This window comes from Ictalurus punctatus, chromosome 28 (genome assembly GCF_001660625.3).
Source record: "Ictalurus punctatus breed USDA103 chromosome 28, Coco_2.0, whole genome shotgun sequence".
Classification (NCBI taxonomy): domain Eukaryota; kingdom Metazoa; phylum Chordata; class Actinopteri; order Siluriformes; family Ictaluridae; genus Ictalurus; species Ictalurus punctatus.
In genome coordinates, this window is record NC_030443.2 from 1,079,255 (window position 1) to 1,099,254 (window position 20,000).

General features: G+C 47.4%; 1 protein-coding gene across 2 annotated transcripts in view; it reads left to right on the forward strand.

Annotated features, from left to right (window-relative positions):
• Positions 1–20,000, forward strand: part of tenm1 (teneurin transmembrane protein 1) — a 93,974-nt gene that overhangs the window by 46,888 nt on the left and 27,086 nt on the right. For both annotated transcript variants that reach the window (XM_053677255.1, XM_053677254.1), the window contains exons 5-10: positions 4,717–4,851; positions 13,261–13,469; positions 14,684–14,846; positions 17,637–17,738; positions 17,925–18,119; positions 18,291–18,491. In XM_053677255.1, the coding sequence (XP_053533230.1) occupies positions 4,717–4,851; positions 13,261–13,469; positions 14,684–14,846; positions 17,637–17,738; positions 17,925–18,119; positions 18,291–18,491 (1,005 nt within the window). The remainder of the gene's footprint in view (positions 1–4,716; positions 4,852–13,260; positions 13,470–14,683; positions 14,847–17,636; positions 17,739–17,924; positions 18,120–18,290; positions 18,492–20,000) is intronic.

The window sequence follows — 20,000 nt, forward strand, 5'->3', positions numbered from 1 at the left end:
TAGATGCACCAGCGAGCTCTGCTGCTTCCATCCAAGCTTCTACGTTCCTTGACACACCTTCACCGAGGCGTCGCGTAAGACCGAATAAGATGGTTGGAAGTTTGTCTGCCGAGAACGAATCGCGGGTAGGAACTAAAGTTAAAGCGAGCGTGAAGCCGGAGAAACGTCGGAGGAATCATTCGTCTGGAGGAATCGTTCGTCTGGAGCAATCGTTCATCTGGAGCAATCGTTTGCTTGGAGGTATCGTTCACTTAGAGGAATCGTTCGCTTGGAGGAATTGTTTGTTTGGAGAAATCGTTCGTCTGGAGCAATCGTTCACTTGGAGGAATCGTTCACTTAGAGGAATCGTTCACTTGGAGGAATCGTTCACTTAGAGGAATCGTTCGCTTGGAGGAATCGTTCGTCTGGAGCAATCGTTCACTTGGAGGAATCGTTCAATTAGAGGAATCGTTCGCTTGGAGGAATTGTTTGTTTGGAGGAATCGTTTGTCTAGAGGAATCGCTGTTTTGGAGGCCGTTGTCCATTCGTAATGTCGTTGCTAATTTGCGTGGAAGTGCGTGGAAATCTCGGTCAGAATGTCACGTTGTTGGCCGAAACGTATGTAGAAAACGGACACCGCTTTGCACCTTGTCGTTTCTCCATCGCTCTCTCTCTCGAAGAAGAAGAAGAAGAAGAAGAACGCAACGCGCCAACTCATAACGGAACAGCAGCTTTGCCTCGGTACACCGCAGGCGCGCGGGAGACTGAACGCGCCACACCACGCCGATCAGAGAGGGGATAAAAGCCGTCATCTTTCTTAATATTTTTTATATTTACAGTTCCGTTAAAGGCCTTCCGTTAGTAATGAGTGTTCGGAGACGGGCGAGAGACACACAGACAGAGTAACACAGAGCGAGGGAGAGAGCGGGATTAAAGAGAATGATGTAGACTCTGCACTCTGCAGAGAAACCAATATCCTTATTTGCTCAATTTTATTACATTCTAAAGAACTCACGGCGGAGAACACTACACACACACAGAGTACACACACTACACACACACACTGCGCCACGCGCACGCTCGAGCGTACTTTCCAATATCCGACTTTCATTAGGACGAGAGGATGAAGGGAGACGGTGTGCTCGTGATAGTGAGAGGAGATGAAAGGAGAAATATTGCACGGGCTAATATAGCAATATTGATTAGCATGAAATGTATCACGCAGCCCACACACACACACACACACACACACACACATGAACGCTACACTTTCTTTTGGGTTATTAGGTGCGCTGACGGTCCTTTCCTTTACATGATCTGTAGAATAACACGTCCCACGATGCATTGCAGCTGTGCTGTAGCTACGACTGACTTCATCTTCATATCTGATCTTGTTTACGTGGTTTTATCCGGGGGTTTTTTACATGACGATCGCACAGTGATGTGATTTTTACGAATCGGAAGGACAGAACGATTCGGCGGACCGATCGCAGGCCGCGTCCGGGCCGACGTCACTGAAATCGTCTTTCATTACATGTAGAGACGTTCGGAAGGAAAATTGTAGACGTGCTAGGCGGGGAATGAATTGTTTACGCTGTTGAGTTGTGAGTGTAGCAGGCGACTGCCGGGTCAGCTTATCCTTCACTCCGTCTGCAGGGTTCTCTACAGGAGAGACCGAGATCGATAGATACGGGCGTTATCTGTTAAACTTATCAAATCCCATGAGCATATTAAAAGCCTGGTGCGAAAGTCACTGCTGTAAAACAGTATTAATAATAATCATTTTTAAAAATGATAAATAGCGTCTGTGCTGGATCAAGTGCTGTCCGATACGCTGCCGAAGCCGTTCGGTTAAAAACGAAACCACAGCTCCAGATTTGTTATTTATTCGTTTTTATCCCCTCTTCACATCACTCGTTTAGGTTTTTTTTCCATTTATAAATGGTCTATTTCCTTATTCGGTCTGTATTTTGTATCCCTGAAAAAATGTTCGGGCTTAAAGGTGGCGTTCTGTCGAGAATCCCCGACTCGGAGAACGTTCCCGGCGGCGTGAACGACTCTGAATACCAGCAACGTTCCCCGCTTTACCATCCATGGAACTTTTGGACCCCCTGTGTCAATGGAAGGTCTACACCGGGTGTGTGTGTGTGTGTGAGAGAGAGAGAGAGTGTGTATGTGTGGGTGAGAGAGAATGTGTGTGGGTGTGTAGGGACCAATAAATAAATAAGTAAATAAATAAATAAATACGAGGAAACCTAGATGAGTAACTTGATTTCTTCTCTCCGAGTTCCTCTACACACCGTCGTTTCATCTCGCCTAATTTTCTCAAGCATCCTACGCTCACTCACACACACACACACACTCTCACACACGCACACACACACACACACACTCACACTACACAATATGGACGGAATTATAAACAGAGCTTATTGCTCTGCGTTGTGTTCTGCAGTATATTTAAAAAAAAGTAAACAGGTGTACAGAAACCCACGTTCCTTAGCGACAGCTGCTTCTAACAAATTAAACAAAAGCGATTGAAATAGTTCGACACGACGGACGCTTCAAGTGTTTTCCCCACATTCAACTTCTCATGATTTCTCCAGTCTCATAATTATTCACCCCCTTCATGGCGAGCATCTTTAGTATTTAGTGGAGCTCCTTTAGCTGTTATGACCTGCTGCAGACGAGGTGCAGAGCTCCTGCAGCGTTCCTGAGGAATCTTCTCCCGTTCCTCATGAGCACTGGCCTCCAGTTCAGGAATATTCTTGGGTCTGCGTGCTGCGACCGCCTTCTTCACATCCCACCAGAGATCTTCTATGGGGTTCGAGTCATGTGACTGTGACGGCCCTGTAGAATCTTCCAGGACTTCTCCTGTAACCGAGCCTTGGTGGAATTTGAGGTACGCTTGGGATTGTTGCCCTGGTGGAAGGTCCGGTGACGCCCAAGCTTCAGCTTCCTCCAGACGGCATGACGTTTTCTCCGAGGATTTCCTGATACTTCAATGGATCCGTCTCGCCTTCCACATGCTGCAGTTTTCAGTGTCAGAGGATGCAAAGCAGCCGCAGAGCATCACTGCGCCACCACCATGCTCGACTGTGGACAGTGTTCTTTCTTCATTCTTCTTCCTCCAGACGTACCGCTGATCCATCGTGCTGAAAAGTTCCAGTTTTGTTTCATCGCTCCACAGAACAGAATCCCAAACCTTCTGTGGATTGTTTCTATGATTCTGAGCGACTTTTCTTGTGCTTTTGGGTCAGTAGTGGTGAACGTCTTGGAGTTCTGGCATGGAAATCTTCTGCGTTTAGTACACGCCTTACTGTGCTCACTGAAACCTCAGCGCCTGTTACACCAGGTCTCGCTGCAGGACTTTTACAGTCACTCGAGGGTTTTTCACAACCTGCCTTCTCACAAATCTGCTTGCAGCCGTTGATAGCTTCCTTTTCCTGCCCCGTCCAGGTAGTTTTCACTCAACAAACCCCAGGCCAGGTCGGGTATTTGGTGACTTTTCTGCCCCAGGCCAGGTCGGGTATTTGGTGACTTTTCTGCCCCTAGCCAGGTTGGGTATTTGGTGACTTTTCTGCCCCTAGCCAGGTTGGGTATTTGGTGACTTTTCTGCCCCAGGCCAGGTCGGGTATTTGGTGACTTTTCTGCCCCAGGCCAGGTCGGGTATTTGGTGACTTTTCTGCCCCTAGCCAGGTTGGGTATTTGGTGACTTTTCTGCCCCAGGCCAGGTCGGGTATTTGGTGACTTTTCTGCCCCAGGCCAGGTCGGGTATTTTGGTGACTTTTCTGCCCCTAGCCAGGTTGGGTATTTGGTGACTTTTCTGCCCCAGGCCAGGTCGGGTATTTGGTGACTTTTCTGCCCCAGGCCAGGTCGGGTATTTGGTGACTTTTCTGCCCCAGGCCAGGTCGGGTATTTGGTGACTTTTCTACCCCAGGCCAGGTCGGGTATTTGGTGTGTTCCAGATCAGACACACCTGGTGCAGGTGATGAAGCCCTTGATGAGTTTAGTATCAGGTGTGCTTGAGACTGCACCTGTTCTGCATATTTGTGCTGTTGTAAGAGATTCTGTTCAGAGGGTTGAATAAATTTGACTGCAACTATATATCTGTCTTTCTCTCTAATTCTCCTTCATTTCCTTTCTGTTTCCTTCTTTTCCTTTCCCTCTCTCTCTCTCTCTCTCTCTCTCTCTCTCTCTCAATTTTGATATTTCCATTTCTCTCTTTCTGTTTTTCTCTTTTTTCTCGACATCCTTTCTTATGTCTATGTCTCTCGTACTGCTTTCTTTCTGTCTATCACGTTCTGTCTCTTCCACCCTTTCTCTTTTACTTTACCCTCCCCTCTCTCTGTCTCTCTTTCTCTCCTTTTTCCCTTTATTATATTCCTTTCTGCTTCGCTCTTTCTTTTATCATATTCTGTCGTTCTCCTCATTTTGTTTCTCTACTCTCTCTTTCTGTCTTTCTCTGGATCCCCTCCCCCACCTTCTTCATTTTTTTTCTATTTTGTCTTTCTCTCCTTTCTTTTCACCGGGTATCCTGGACCTCCTACGTTTCTTTCTGGTTTTTTCTCTCTCACATATTATTTTTTGTTTTATTGTTCTGTTCTCACTTTCTTTCCTTTCTTTCTTTTTTCCTCCATCCCTACTGCTTTCTCTATTATCACTGTTTTCTTTATTCTACCCCCCTCTTCCCCTCTCTCTCTCCCTCCCTCCCTCTCTCCCTCTCTCTCTCTGCAGTAGTACACTTGCTGGGTTTGCCCTGGACTCTGCGCAGGTTGGAGTTGTTTGAGAACGGACTGAGTAAAGCAGAACCCACACAGGAGGGAACCGACTTCACTGTCGACCTGCCAGGATTCAACACCACCCAGAGAGGTGTGTGTGTGTGTGTGTGTGTGTGTGTGTGTGTGTGTGTGTGTGTGTACAGGCATGTGCTGCTGCCATCTCCCTCTCCACTATGATAATGATCTAAATAGAACACACTCACACACACACACACACACACACACACACACACACACACACACACACAGACCCTGCCAATGGTGAACACTTACTAAGCACATTTGTGTGTGTGTGTGTGTGTGTGTGTGTGTGTGCACTAATTACAAGGGTTTGATTGACATTTAATTAATGAGATATCCAAACATCACAGCTTAATCCCTGCCAGATGATTCTGTCTCACACACATACACACACACACACACACACACACACACACACACACACACACACACATACACACATACACAATTGCCCTTGTGTTCCTAAGCTATTTATTTATAGACAAAACCTATAAAAAGCTCTATTTATTTATTTATTTATTACATTCATCATACCAGTCACTCTTGTGTGTTCTTCAGTTGTAGGTTCTTCGAGGTTCTGTGTAGAACCCTACAGCGCAGTGACTCCCTTTAAGGGAGCAAAGAACCCTTAACTATCACAAGAACCCAATTAGGACTGATTTTGTAAGCGACTCTGGAGTCTAACTCACACTGCATCACCTACCAGGTTCCTAGACTTCACACACGACGGCTCTCTCACACTCGGAGCAGCGTGACCTCGCCGACCGGAACCAAAGCAAACAGTGTGCTGTTGTTGGCTAAGCTTTGCTGCACACTGCTGCGGTCCGTTTATTTATTTATTTACGTTTCGCTCAGTGAGCCACTGTTCCTCACAGCCTCTCTCTCTGTCTTTCAGCTCGCATGATAAATCAGAGGGTCTAAAACTTTTGGGCAAAATGGACAGTATGGATTTTCTGTGATCCCCCAGGCTTGACCAACCGATATTCTTTTTCATTTCAGATTTATAATTTTGGAATTGTCAACCCATATTTATCTGTTTCAACATATTTTGTGTTTTCTTCTAATGCTGAGTCAGTGAGTCGTTCAGTGAGTCGTTCACTGAATCGTTCAGTGAGTTATGGAGTAAGTCATTCAGTGAGTCATCCAGTTATTCACCGAGCCACTTACTGTATTGTTTGGTGAGTCACTCGGGAAGTCATTCAGTGAGTCATTCAGTGAGTCATTCTGTGAGTTATCTGGTGAGACATTCACTGAGTCACTCAGTGAGTTGTTTCCTGAGTTGGTCAGTGAGTCACTCTTTCTGAAATAATTTTTTTGTATAATATTTGTCCTTTCATTTTCACGACAGACTCGTGTGTTTTTGAATGCTCGATTTAATAGCGTGAAACAGTGAAAATTTCAAACGATGTGTTGCTAAAGTCCTCTTGCTGTTCATCTCTCCATCGCTGAACTTGCGCTTCCGTTTGAGTCCTGATCTTTTTTGCTCCGTGGTCCCGTTTCTTGAGTCCCGGGCTCGGTTCGCGTGATTAGGTACAGCTTTGGTCAAATTAAACATCGATTTCGGATCCCGTTTTGTCATCGTGGCCCTTATTTTTTGTGCAGTTCCTTTTTAACACCAGACCGATTTTAAAAACCTAAGTGTGATTAGAAAACTCGAGTGGCCATTACAGATGTAAAAGATGATAAAAGCCCGGGCCGTGACACGTGGAAGATTTACAGGGGTAATATCGCCCCGATTATTACGACTATATCTTTTAGATACAGCTTGTCGAGCTCCCTCTTGGAGAGACGCCATCATAGCTGTTATTCATAAAGAAGGGAAGGAACCCGCTGGTTAGAGTTCATATAGAACGATTTCTCTCCTCGACGGGATCCGAGAGATTGAAATCGAAAACAGGTTTCTCGGGTAAAAGTGCTCTTATTTTTAAAAAATGAATTTGGTCGGCACGGGAGCGTCTCAGGGCAAGCTCTCAGCTGTGAAATAAGGAACAAACCACATGTTGTTTTAGTCAGATAATCACCTCCTTGTATCCGGCGTGGTGTGATGAAGTGAAGTGGCTCCTGGACTTATCACCCTGGGTCCATTTTGGTTCTAATGAACACTTCCTCGGTAGGTTCTGCGAGAAAGCGTCTGCTCCGTTGGGTTCTCCTGGTCCTGGCAGCAGTAGCGTTCATGCTAGCCAGTGTTTTGTATCATTATGGATTAGCTTTCCGTACTTGGCACGGCGTAGTCTGTCTATCGACGGGGGTATAAAAATACAGCGATATCGAATGCCTTCTCTCCTCCGCGTAATACGCGCTCAATCTCAATTTGAGGCCGGATTTTAGCATTTGAAGTCAGCTGGCTGGGTTTTACTTACATTAAGCCCGGGCGCTAACCGAATTATTAAATGCGCCTCTCTTAGAGCAGGATGAAGCTGACTGGTAAGAGGAGCACGTGATCCGCGTTAAGGGGGCGCGCTTCCTCACCAGAGATCCCGATCCATGTCTGAGATCTGGAGTAAATCTGCAGGGTCGCTAACGAGCAGAATGATGGGATGAAGCAGGACGTCTGATTACAGCTGCGTCTGATCTCATTTTGTGGATATTCCCTTTCTAACCAAGAGTGTGTGTGCGTGTATCTATATAGACCTCTGCAGAATGCTCAGTTAGTCTGGTTTAAAAGTGTTTTGGGGGAAAAGGAACATTTTTGTTCTGTTCTATAAATGACAGAGAACATTTCTCCCAAATCCCAAATAAAAATGTTGTCATTTAGAGCATTGAGTTGCAGAAAAGATGTTGTGAGTGCTGTCGGACCTCGGATAACGCCGAGGAAATAAGCACACGTTCATTCTTAAACTACACAACGTTAATGTTTTAACTGAGGAGGAGTTCTGAGGAGGAGTTCTGAGGAGGAGTTCTTCAAGCAGTTCGGCTTTGCTCGATGGCTCGTGACCCGTCCGTCTCCCTCTTGATCATGTTCCAGAGGCTTTCGATGGGGTTTAGATCTGGAGATCGGGCTCTTCATGACAGGGTCTTGATCTGGTGGTCGTCCGTCCACACCTGGATTGACCCGGCTGTGTGCCATGGGGCATTGTCCTGCTGGAAAAACCAATCCTCAGAGTTGGGGAACGCCGTCAGAACAGAAGGAAGCAAGTTTTCTTCCAGGACTAACCCCAGGTTGTACGTGACGATTCTCATGCGTCCTTCACACGACGAATCTCCCCGTTTCCAGCCTTGCCGAAGCACCTCCAGATCATGGCCCGGTGAACGATGTTAATAAATATTAGCAATTGATCCGACAGATCAAAGCTGACCCCATCGGCGTCATTTCCCCAAACGGATTCCTCCGTTTCCTTCAGTTTTCTCTTCAAAACATCAGACCTTCCCTTGTGTTTTGAGAAACATCCAACAGAAGAAAAAAACGAAAGGTTTCAGGATTCAGGATCGTCCGTAGTTTTCAGAACTTCAGTAAGTGCAGCGGGAAACATCAGAGCTTGACCAGGGGATTATTGTTTTATTATTAAATCTTCAGTTCTGTTGGATTTTCAGTCTACGGTAATATTTGGTATGTATTCGCGAGCAGAAATTCGTATGATGATGTCGGAGTTGTTTTGGTCCGTGGTTTCGTTGCGCATTGTGCTCCGTAAATCGAATTCTTCAAAGCTTTGTGCGTTGCCTTTTATTTGATTTTCAAGTGTTTGTGTCCTTCAGCTGCTTTGTCTTTTTTTTTTTTTTCCTGTCGACCTCTTTTCTTTTTCAGGAAGAGGGAAGGAGGCGGTTAACCACTGAAAACGTCTTATACAACTCTTTTTTTTTTTTTTTTTTTAGAGCTCCAGGGTTAATGCGTGCAGTATATTGTACATACATTTCGTATTCTTTAACGAATCACGTGTCACACGTTCCGCTGTAGTCACGAAGGACTCGTGTGTCCGAGACAGAGACTGAATAGTGCATTATTACAATACAGGCTTTTCTAATCAAAGTTACAGCTGATTCAACTTTCATAATAACAGCATGATCATTTTCAGCATGCATAAGAAGGTGACCTTGTTGCCATGCGACACAGACATGGAATCCAGGAAAAGAAAAACCTGATGGAAGCTAAAGTCATTTTAATTTATAGACAACCAGATGAGTTTTCTCATGCGAAACGAACCCTAAACCTAACCCTAACCCTAACCCTAAAGCTAACCCTGACCCTAAAGCTAGCCCTGACCCTAAAGCTAGCCCTGACCCTAAAGCTAACCCTGACCATAAAGCTAACCCTAATCCTAAAGCTAACCCTGACCCTAAAGCTAACCCTAACCCTAAAGCTAACCCTGACCCTAAAGCTAACTCTGACCCTAAAGCTAAACCTAATCCTAAAGCTAACCCTGACCCTAAAGCTAACCCTGACCCTAAAGCTAACCCTGACCCTAAAGCTAACCCTAATCCTAAAGCTAACCCTAATCCTAAAGCTAACCCTGACCCTAAAGCTAACTCTGACCCTAAAGCTAAACCTAATCCTAAAGCTAACCCTGACCCTAAAGCTAACCCTGACCCTAAAGCTAGCCCTGACTCTAAAGCTAACCCTGACCCTAAAGCTAACCTTTACCCTAAAGCTAACCCTTACCCTAAAGCTAACCCTGACCATAAAGCTAACCCTAATCCTAAAGCTAGCCCTGACCCTAAAGCTAACCCTAATCCTAAAGCTAACCCTGACCCTAAAGCTAACCCTAATCCTAAAGCTAACCCTGACCCTAAAGCTAACCCTGACCCTAAAGCTAGCCCTGACCCTAAAGCTAACCCTAATCCTAAAGCTAACCCTGACCCTAAAGCTAGCCCTGACCCTAAAGCTAACCCTGACCCTAAAGCTAGCCCTGACCCTAAAGCTAACCTTTACCCTAAAGCTAGCCCTGACTCTAAAGCTAACCCTGACCCTAAAGCTAACCTTTACCCTAAAGCTAACCCTTACCCTAAAGCTAACCCTGACCCTAAAGCTAGCCCTGACCCTAAAGCTAGCCCTGACCCTAAAGCTAACCCTTACCCTAAAGCTAACCCTGACCCTAAAGCTAACCCTTACCCTAAAGCTAGCCCTGACCCTAAAGCTAACCCTGACCCTAAAGCTAGCCCTGACCCTAAAGCTAACCCTAATCCTAAAGCTAACCCTGACCCTAAAGCTAACCCTGACCCTAAAGCTAGCCCTGACCCTAAAGCTAACCCTGACCCTAAAGCTAGCCCTGACCCTAAAGCTAACCCTGACCCTAAAGCTAGTCCTGACCCTAAAGCTAGCCCTGACCCTAAAGCTAGCCCTGACCCTAAAGCTAACCCTGACCCTAAAGCTAACCCTGACCCTAATGCTAACCCTTAGCCTAACCCTTAACCTAACCCTAACCCTTAGCCTAACCCATGGTCTTCCAGTTGTCCCACAGGGGGAAACTAAGATTCTATGAACCTCAGAAAGGGGTTGAAGTTAATTAAAGGTGTTGGGGAGGTGAAACATGACGTGAAGTTATTGTCTATTACTGTATATATTTTTTTCAATCCTGGGACGTATCCAGAAAGCCACGTCGAGGCTAGGAGGAAGTCTCGGCACTTTAGTGGAAGATTACAGACAAGCAGCTGTCTCTTTTTATTTTTTTTTGTCTTTTGAAAGGATTAGTGAAGGTGAATCATGCTGCAATCTGAGCCTGGACTTGAGCTAAGGAGGTAGGGGGAGATAAGGTCAGTTTTGATTTGGTTGAGGACGACACGGTTTGGATAATAATAACAGTGATGGAGGAATGTAAGTGCGGGTCAGCGGTCGTGCAAAAGTGAACAGCATGACGGACGAGTGTTCCTACCGGGCCACGCGTTCCTTTTGACCGTGAGCGAGCGGGGAACAAGGAAGTGGCGCTTCCCGCTTATTTTTCCCACACGAAAGAAGGACGCCGGGATATGATTGGTCCGTAATCTGAGCGCAGGATCGCATGCTCCATTGACAGATTCCGGTAAGTTAGCGACTGTGACCTTGTTTGCTAATGACGCAGGGACACTCAGGGCTCCAAATGTCCCGATGTCAGCATGGATCCTCAACTACATCAGTCCAGTTCGTAATAGGTCTCGATGAGAGATGTGGGCGGGGCTGTTTTCTCTTTTCATTTCCTACGTTCTGTGTCATTCTAGGATCTTTCTAGATTGTTCTGTTGTCATACCTGTCACCGTTCCGCCTCGTTCTAGATGAATCTAGGCAATTTTAGGTCATGCGAAGTCGCTCTAGATCCTTGTAGGCCGTTCTGGATCATGCAGGTCATTCCTGGACATTCTATTTTAGAGCATTCGAAGTACTTCTAGATCAATCTGGATCGTTACTGGACATTGTGGGTCATTTGAAAGAATTCGACCCCATTCTAGATCATTCAAGATAAACGTATGGCGTTCTAGGTTATTCTGCGTAATGCTCGATCGTTCTGGCTTGTGCGAAGGGAATTCTAGATCTTTCTATGCCATGATTATTCTGTATAATTCTAGCATTTTACATTCCTATTCTTCTTATTATTATTATTATTAATATTAATATTATTCGAATAAGTAATTCTAGATCATTCTGCGCCGGTTATTTTGTGTCATTATCTGTGTTATTATATGTTTATACCCTTCTTCTTTAGACAGATCTCTGTTATTGTACGTTCTCGGACGTTCTGTGCGGTCACACCGGTCAAAGGTCACCTGATGTGTAGTGTGACTCTCTGCTAATGAATGCTGAGTAACTCCTTATAAGTGGCTGAAGCTCCAGCGGCTAGCGTTCAGCCCGCTACGTAGCGAACGAAGTGTGTGTCCTTTTTACACGGCGTGTATCAAACTCTGTGTAAAACTCCAGATCCGACGCGCGTGTTGTCGCGGTTCGAGCTCGGGGCAGCATTGCAAATTGTGGCATTTGAAAATGGCACAGTTCATTTCGGCAAAACATGCTCGCGAAAAGAAAAGAAAAAAGACAAGAAAAACAAGAAAGAAAGAAACGCCAGCCTTCAACCTGACTAGCACGAGTGACCGGAGTGGCCTTTTCTAGGACGACTTGGTCTCGTTCCTCCATTAGAGAAACAAGAGGGTAAATAAGAAAACACATTCGTGTCTCTGAGCCATCGACAGCGACGCTTCGGCAGCCCGGCCGAGCGTAATATAATAAATTAAGTTTTTAACATAGCCTGTGGGCGAAAAATCCTGACCGTGTTTGCAGAAAGAAAAGAAAGAAAGGGGGGAAAAAAGTCCACACTGGCTTTAAATGAGCGGCCAAATGCAAATGACTCGCTTGTGAAATTACATCCTCTGGCAACTCTGTAAGAATAACTCTAACACACACACACACGAACATAAAGGAGGAGGAGGGGGGGGGGATCAATTCACCCAGAAACGCAAGCACATTGCTAAATCTAAATCAGAGGAAGCGCTAAAGCAGGACTGGCTGAATTTGCATAATTACATGTTTTTCCTGCTCGAACTCGTCAGCGTTGACTGATGAGGTGTACCTGCGCAGGTAAAGCACCAAACTCCAGAGGCGCTGTGACCTATTTGGCGCCAGAGACGACATTTTACTCGGCCCTTAATACGGTATAGTTAGTGTCTGTGTGCGCGGCGTGGTTGTGGGGCGTATCTGAAGACGTTATGTTAATTTACTGCTCGGGATCACGTACGCGGCTTACCGGCCTTCTTCTTTCCGCAGGGTGTACCGTCTCGTCTGTGTGTGTGTGTGTGTGTGTGTGTGTGTGTGTGTCAGACTTCTGCCACTGTGCAGTGTACGGTATACGCTAATACCCAGAAACCTGCGAGGTTTATAATCCAGCTCAGTGGGAATGAGAAACCTCCGCGCCGTGACGCAGGAAACCACGTCAGTCGGATCCCTTTAACCACGCGTTAAACGGGAGGATCGTCCCCGTGCGAGGGCATCGAGACTGAATGAATAATCCGTCTTGAGATTAGAATTCGGGAGGGGATCGGACCGGGCGTGCGACTGACACAGGAGCGCCGTCATTGCTTTTACGTCATATCATCGGCGTGTGTCGTTCTAGATTCTTCTAGATCGTTCTGGCCCCTGTGGCGCCCTCAAGATCATTTTACTGGACGTCGTTCTCCAGCAGGTCGTTATGTAGATCACCTGGATCTCCACTGATCGTTCTAGATCGTTCTACTACAAACCCCCCTGGGTCATTCTAGATTTGGTGATCAGTCTTGAGTTGTCTGGATCGTTCCTCTGTAAATGAGCAGATCGCTCCACCGGATCACGCTCGGTCAGCGGTCGCCGACCCTCTCCTCAACAACGCCTTCGTAAGGCAGCGATTAGATGGTCAGGTGGGCACCGTTATGGTCTCAGGAAGGTAGAACTCCAGGAACAGGGTTGGTGAGCGCTGAATCAGGTCGTTTTAGGCTGTTCCAGGTCATTCGAGATCACTCTATGCTGCCTGGGTCTGGGCTTAGAGGCCATCAGTGTCAGGCGATGTGCATCTTTACGCTGTACTCATTGATGTGTGTTGTAATTCTGTAGATAAGGAGGTGTGGCCTCGTGGGCGGGGCTACGACGTGGGCGAGGTGGAGCTCAGAGGTCGGCTCCTCCAGGTCATTCCACCCAGCAGCTTCTGGAGGTTCAGTATGTCTCTGCAGCATCCAGAGTACATCCGATTTAACGTCACGCACACACACACTGCACTGCTGGGCATCTACGGCCGGAGGAACACTCCGCCCACACACACACAGGTATGTACACACACACAAACCCACAAACACACACAGGTATGTACACACACATAACCACACAGTTATGCACTCACGCACACACACACACACACACACACAGTTTAGGAGCCAGGATTGGGTGTTTGGCTCAGAGTTGTGCATCGTCTCCGTATCATTTCTTAATCCCGATAATTGGCGCAGTGTTCTGTGTTCCTAATGATTTGGCACCGGGCGAGTTCCACTCGTTAATTAAAGCTCGTTAGCAGCGATATCTTCCAGATGAACCATTCACATTGTTAAGGAAATTATAGACGTGCATAATTCAATTCTAAGGTCCTCGCTGCGCTTTGCTTTTTCTGGGGACGTGTGTGTGTGTGTGTGTGTGTGTGTGTGTGTGTGTGATTGTATATGTGGGCGGAGGAAATGCAAGAGGAGCGGATAATTAGTGCCTGTTAATGAAGTGGGTTCTGCATCTAAGTGTGTGTGTGTGTGTGTGTGTGTGTGTGTGTGTGTGTGTGAGACTAAGATAGAGATGTTATTACATGCACCCACACCAAGTGTGTGTGTGTGTGTGTGTGTGTGAGTGTGTGTGTGTGTGTGTGTGTGTGTGTTTGTTGAATTTCAACGATCGCAGTTTGACCCTCCCATATGCTCAGGCATATGTTTATGTAACCAAACACTCAGAGAGTGTGTGGGTGACAGAGAGGTTCTGCACACACACACACACACACACACACACACACACACATACACACACACACACACACAGTGTGTCAGAGGGTCAGTAATGAAATTCAACCAGAATGATTGTCATAACACACACTCCTGCCTATTAATTAGAAAGAGAACTAGAGCTACTGATGGAAGACATAAATGTCCTGTGTGTGTGTGTGTGTGTGTGTGTGTGTGTGTGTGTGTGTGGGTGTGTGAGTCTGTGTGTGTGTGTGTGTGTGTGTGTGTGTGTGTGGGTGTGTGAGTCTGTGTGTGTGTGCGTACTTCGGCCTTAATTCTTCCTGAGTATATGAGGCTCTGTTTAAACAGAGATAAAGAGAGTTGTGGACTGAGACAGGTAGTAAGAGGTAGTTATAGAGACAGACAGGTAGAGAGAGAGACAGGTAGAGAGAGAGAGAGAGACAGATGTCGAGAGATAAAGGTAGAGAGAGAGAGAGAGTTGGGTATAAAGTGCGATGTAGAAGGAAATGTGTGAGAATGTGTGTGTGTGTGTGTGTGTGCAGTTTGATTTCGTGAAACTGCTGGATGGGAAGCTGCAGCAGGATGGACGGGGCGTTGCCACGGCGACGGTGTTCATGGAGTACCTGGACACGGGGACGTGGCACATCGGTGTTTACAATGACGGCAGAAAACCGGAGCAGGTGAAGGTGCAGAGTACGGCTGTAGGTGAGAGAGCACACACACACACACACACACACACACACACACACACACACACACTATGGGAGAAAATCTTAGGGCTGTCTGGGGCAGAAGTGTCTGATCTGTTCCTGTGAAGTGCTGGTGTGACTGAGGGGCGTCGGTCAGACCAGAATGTGTGACCCGGTATTGGTACTCAGAGGGTGTAAGGGGTCTCGCTTGTACAGGTGGCGAGGTGGTACTGTAGAACCTTGGGTCTCAGACTGGGGTCCAGGAACATTGTTCTGCCTCTCTCCGTTTATAACCAAGCTTCCTGGTCAGTGTGAAGAGGTGGAATCAGTCTTACTTACCAGCTGTCAGCTTTCTCTGCGCCGCCTCTGTCGATGATCCAGCCGGATCGCGCGGGAGATCAATCGCTCTATCGAGTTCTCGTGATCTTGATAAGGTGGATCACCCACGATGCCCTTGGTGGATCTATTATAAAGTCATTAGCGCTGCTTTTCCATTACACCGACTCTCAATGTCAAGTGTGCAGAGCTCAGTTCTGAAATCTGTCATACCGTGCCCCCAAAACCCTGTGGAATTTACATGGATACAAACCGCAAGCGTATTGCACCGCGGCTCCCGGCGCTGACGGGCCCGTCAGGAGCGACGGCTGGTGAGAACAAGAACGACGGGGATCCGAGTCCCGATGCTAGGCGACCCGTCGCACCACGCGCGAGACGACGCGGCGTAAACCGGGGACCCGATGGTCCCGCTGTCCGCGAGGATCCGAGTCTCCTCAGGCCCCGTGTCGGTATCCGCGCCGCGTGCCTGCCGGATCGACTCGGGCGCGGCGCTGGAGAGCTATCGTTGTAATTGCTCTCGTCAAACTTCCTGGAGGAGTCCCCGGGTCGTCGAGCTGCAGTTCTGCAATTTTCTCTTTCCGCTCTCGACTCAGTCACGCTGTCAAGGAGTCCGTCTGAGTGAGCTCAATTGCAGAGAGCGCTGGAGCGCAGGGAGCGGGTGTAAGTAGACTTTATTCAAACAAAATGTCTCCACGAGGACAGAACTCGGACGCGTGAGGCGAGGTGAACTCAGCAGAAATACACCCGCCGACGCACACGGACAGGAAGTGCCGAAGGAAGTCCTCCGGAGTCCGCTCGGTCATTACGGCGAGACAGCCGCGAGGTGATGTTTACAGATTCTCACTTCGCCGTGAGCGTTAGCGTGGTTGCTAACTACATCGTGTAGGATGTGGTATTATGATGTATGATGTTAATGACATCAAAGGCTTTGAGAGAGATTTATTACGCGAGAATCCTCCGCGTTCAGTCGAACCTACAGTGTTCTCCTTTTCTCACTTCTTTCCTCACCTGCCTTTTTCCGGACCTGTCTCGCCCAATACCTGTCTCTCTCTCCTACTGTCCTGCTCGTTTTCTCTCCTTTCGTACACATTTCCTTCTCTTACCTGTCGCTCTCGGATTCCTGTCGGCGTGTCCAAATAATATCTCAGTGTGTCTAAATATGTCTCTGTACCTGTTTCATTTTCTACCTGTCTCTATGTGTGTCTCTTTCCTGTCTATTTCCATACCTGTCTCTCTCTATATATACCACCCCCCCCAAGTGTCTCAGTTTCTACCTGTCTAAGTATCTCAATACCCATCTCTTTCATTTCCTGTCTAATTCCTTGCCTGTCTATCATCATACCTGTCTCTCTCTCTGTCTGTCTATTTCTATACCTGTCTCTCTCTCTATACCAGTCTCCCTCTAATGTCTCTCTCTCTCTCTTACTTCGGCGTGTCCTCATACCTCCACACGTCTCTCCCGACCTCTCTCTTTCTCTTCTTATCTCTCTATGAGTCTCTCTCTATGTGTCTCTCTCTATGTGTCTCTCTCTCTCTGTGTCTCTCTCTCCACCCGTTGCCTAATTATTCTCTTTGGACCTGTCTTTCTCTCGATATACCTGTCTCCTGTCTCTCACTTTATGTCCGTTATTATCTCCGTTTGTAGCTATGCTCTGGATCATTTCCTCTCTCTATACCTGTCTCGCTCTATTTCTCATTCCTTCTGTCTACACCTGTCTGTCTCTACACACCTGTCTGCCTCTACACACCTGTCTGTCTCTACACACCTGTCTGTCTCTCTGTACTGACGTGTCCCTCTGCCCCAGTCTCTTCCTCTACCTTCCTCTGTCAGATGCACTACAGTGTATGTGTGTGTGTGTGTGTGTGTGTGTGTGTGTGTGTGAGCAGTAACGAGTCCTGATCCTGTCGTGTGTGTCGTGCGGTGTTCCGTCGCATCGTTATACCGACAACTTTCAATTACACACATCTACACAAACACACCGTCCCGTCACTTTCCCTATCAATACTGCACACGCTCAAAAGACTCGGTCACCTACACACTCTTCCACTGCTGTGTCTCATCTTTTCCTTTACACACACACACACACACACACACACACACACACACACACACACACAGAGAGATAACACAGTTCGCAAGCCATCACAGCAAAAACTATTTTCGTAATCGAAAGCAATGCTTCAGTGATGTGCAACGGAAAAGCTGACCTACACACACTTCTGTATAATGCACAGGCTCCAATATAACGCATACACTCTTATAAACACACACACACACACACACACACACACACACACACACACACACACTAAAGTGGGTAGACTGTAATGTTCTTTGCCAAATTCAAATTCAAGGATGTTGCAAACATTTTTTCGACAACACTTTTACTAGATGTTGTACTTGTTGACCTTGTGTGTGTGTGTGTGTGTGTGTGTGTGTGTGTGTGTGTGTGTGTGTGTGTGTGTTCAGAAATGAGCGACGGTTGTTCCACGAACTGTAACGGGAACGGAGAGTGTGTTTCGGGTCATTGTCACTGTTTCACCGGTTTCCTTGGGCCAGACTGTTCAAAAGGTACACACACACACACGCACACACACACACACACACACACACACACACACACACACACACACACACAGATAAAACACATCGACTTTACAACCTGACAGTGCTAAACACACTTGCACTCAAAAACATGCATACAACACACACCAAACCAACACTGTGTGTGTGTGTGTGTGTGTGTGTGTGTTTCAGACTCATGCCCGGTGTTGTGTAGCGGTAATGGCGAGTATGATAAGGGTGTGTGTGTGTGTCATGCCGGATGGAAGGGAGCAGAGTGTGAAGTGGAGGATGGACAGTGTATCGATCCCACCTGCTCCAACAATGGAGAGTGTGTCGACGGAGTGTGTGTTTGTGCGCTAGCCTTTAAAGGCAACAACTGTGAGGAAGGTAGGTGAGCAGCGCACACACACACACACACACACACACACTCTTTTTTCTTTCTGGCTCTTTCCTTATCCCCTAGCATGCACACACTGTGACACTTCTGCCTAGAGGGAACTAAATGAACTGTAACTGTGTGTGTGTGTGTGTGTGTGTGTGTGTGTGTGCGTATTGCAGTGGACTGCATCGACCCCACATGTTCAGGTCGAGGTGTGTGTGTCCGTGGGGAGTGTGTATGTTCTGCTGGATGGGGTGGAGAGATGTGTGAGAATCCTCTCCCGGCCTGTAAGGAGCAGTGCTCGAGACACGGGACGTACCATTCCGAAACAGGGGTGTGTGAGTGTGAGCAGGGCTGGACCGGAACCGACTGCTCTACAGGTTAGACACACACACACACACACACACACACACACACACACAGGGTACCTTGTAACGGGGAATTTTCCAGTTGTAATAACGACATTTCCACTTCAGGACGTTGGACATTTGGAGTGGGGAAGAACGTGGAAGATGGTTGGGGGTGGAGTTCAGTCTGGGAAAAGATTTAGGGCTGGACGCTGCCGCTTGAGTCACACCTCCAGGGTGGAGGGGTTGATTCCTGCCTCCCCGCTGTGTGTTTGCATGTTCTCCCCGTGCTTCAGGGGTTTCCTGTGGGGACTCCGGTGTCCTCCGCCAGTCCAAAGACGTGCACTGTAGGCTGATCGGCATGTCTAGAATTGTCCGTAGTGTGTGACTGGTGTGTGTGTGTGTGTGTGATTGTGCTCTGCGATGAGTTGGTACCCCATCCAGGGCATCCCCCGGCCTCGTGCCCCGAGTCCCCTGGGACAGGCTCCAGGTCCCCGTGACCTGTAGGATAAGCGCTACGGAACAGCGGATGGACTCTGGGGAGCTCGGCGTCGAATCGGGTCGAAGTCCCACATCTAAAGTTTCTGACCTTGAGCTCCTTAGGCAGAACATTTCTAGTCTAAAGTTCCCGGTCTGTGAACGCGAGGCTAAAGATGTTGGGTTAAAGTTCCCGGTCTAAGTTCCTCAGTAAGTAAAAGCTAACGGTCAGGAGGACGCTGGAGCGCAGGAAGCCTCTGCTGCTTTATTTCTCGACTCTTTGTGGACGTGGTTTTGAACGGGAGATCTGCAGCGACGTGACCGAGCGTGATCAGAAGAGCTTTTCCAGACTGAAATGTGCTGACGCGATTACTATCGACTTTAAAAACTTCACTTTCCCCTTAAAACAGGTTTGTGAAATTGATTTTGCTGTAAGACGATGCGGCGGATGTCATTGATCAGTGATTAGATATGACGAGGTGCGTATCGACCCGCGATCACGTGTAACGCGGTACGTATCGATGCGGAACGATATTCAGAGAGACGGGGAAAGGGACGAGGACGGAAACGAAGAGACGGCTTCCGGCGATCCGGCCGACTTTCCGCCGAGCCTGGATTCATAAATCATTCGAACTGCCGGAGCACAAACACGGTGATTTATGAACACGAGCCTCGTGGAAAGTGTTGCCTCATTATATAAATATATATGATTGATTTTCCATCAGGACAATAAAGAGAAGGATAACCAGAGAGAAGAGGAAGAAGGAGAGAGAGAGGGACGACATGATCGAGTAGAACCACATCAGCATATTTTGTAGGTTTTAAAATTCTAATATTGTGATTAAATAAGATGAATATTTTAACGTGTACGGCGTGGCTGCGCTGCGATTGGACGGCCGAACAAGCTCGAGGCACCTGATAGGCCACCGGCTGCCGCGAGTACGTTATTATTCATCTGGAGCTCATTAAATTCACGAGTATGTGGATATTAAAAATGATTTCACTGCTCGTTTCGCTATACAGCCCCCTCGGAAACTACTGGAACGGCGAGGACAGTGCTGTTCA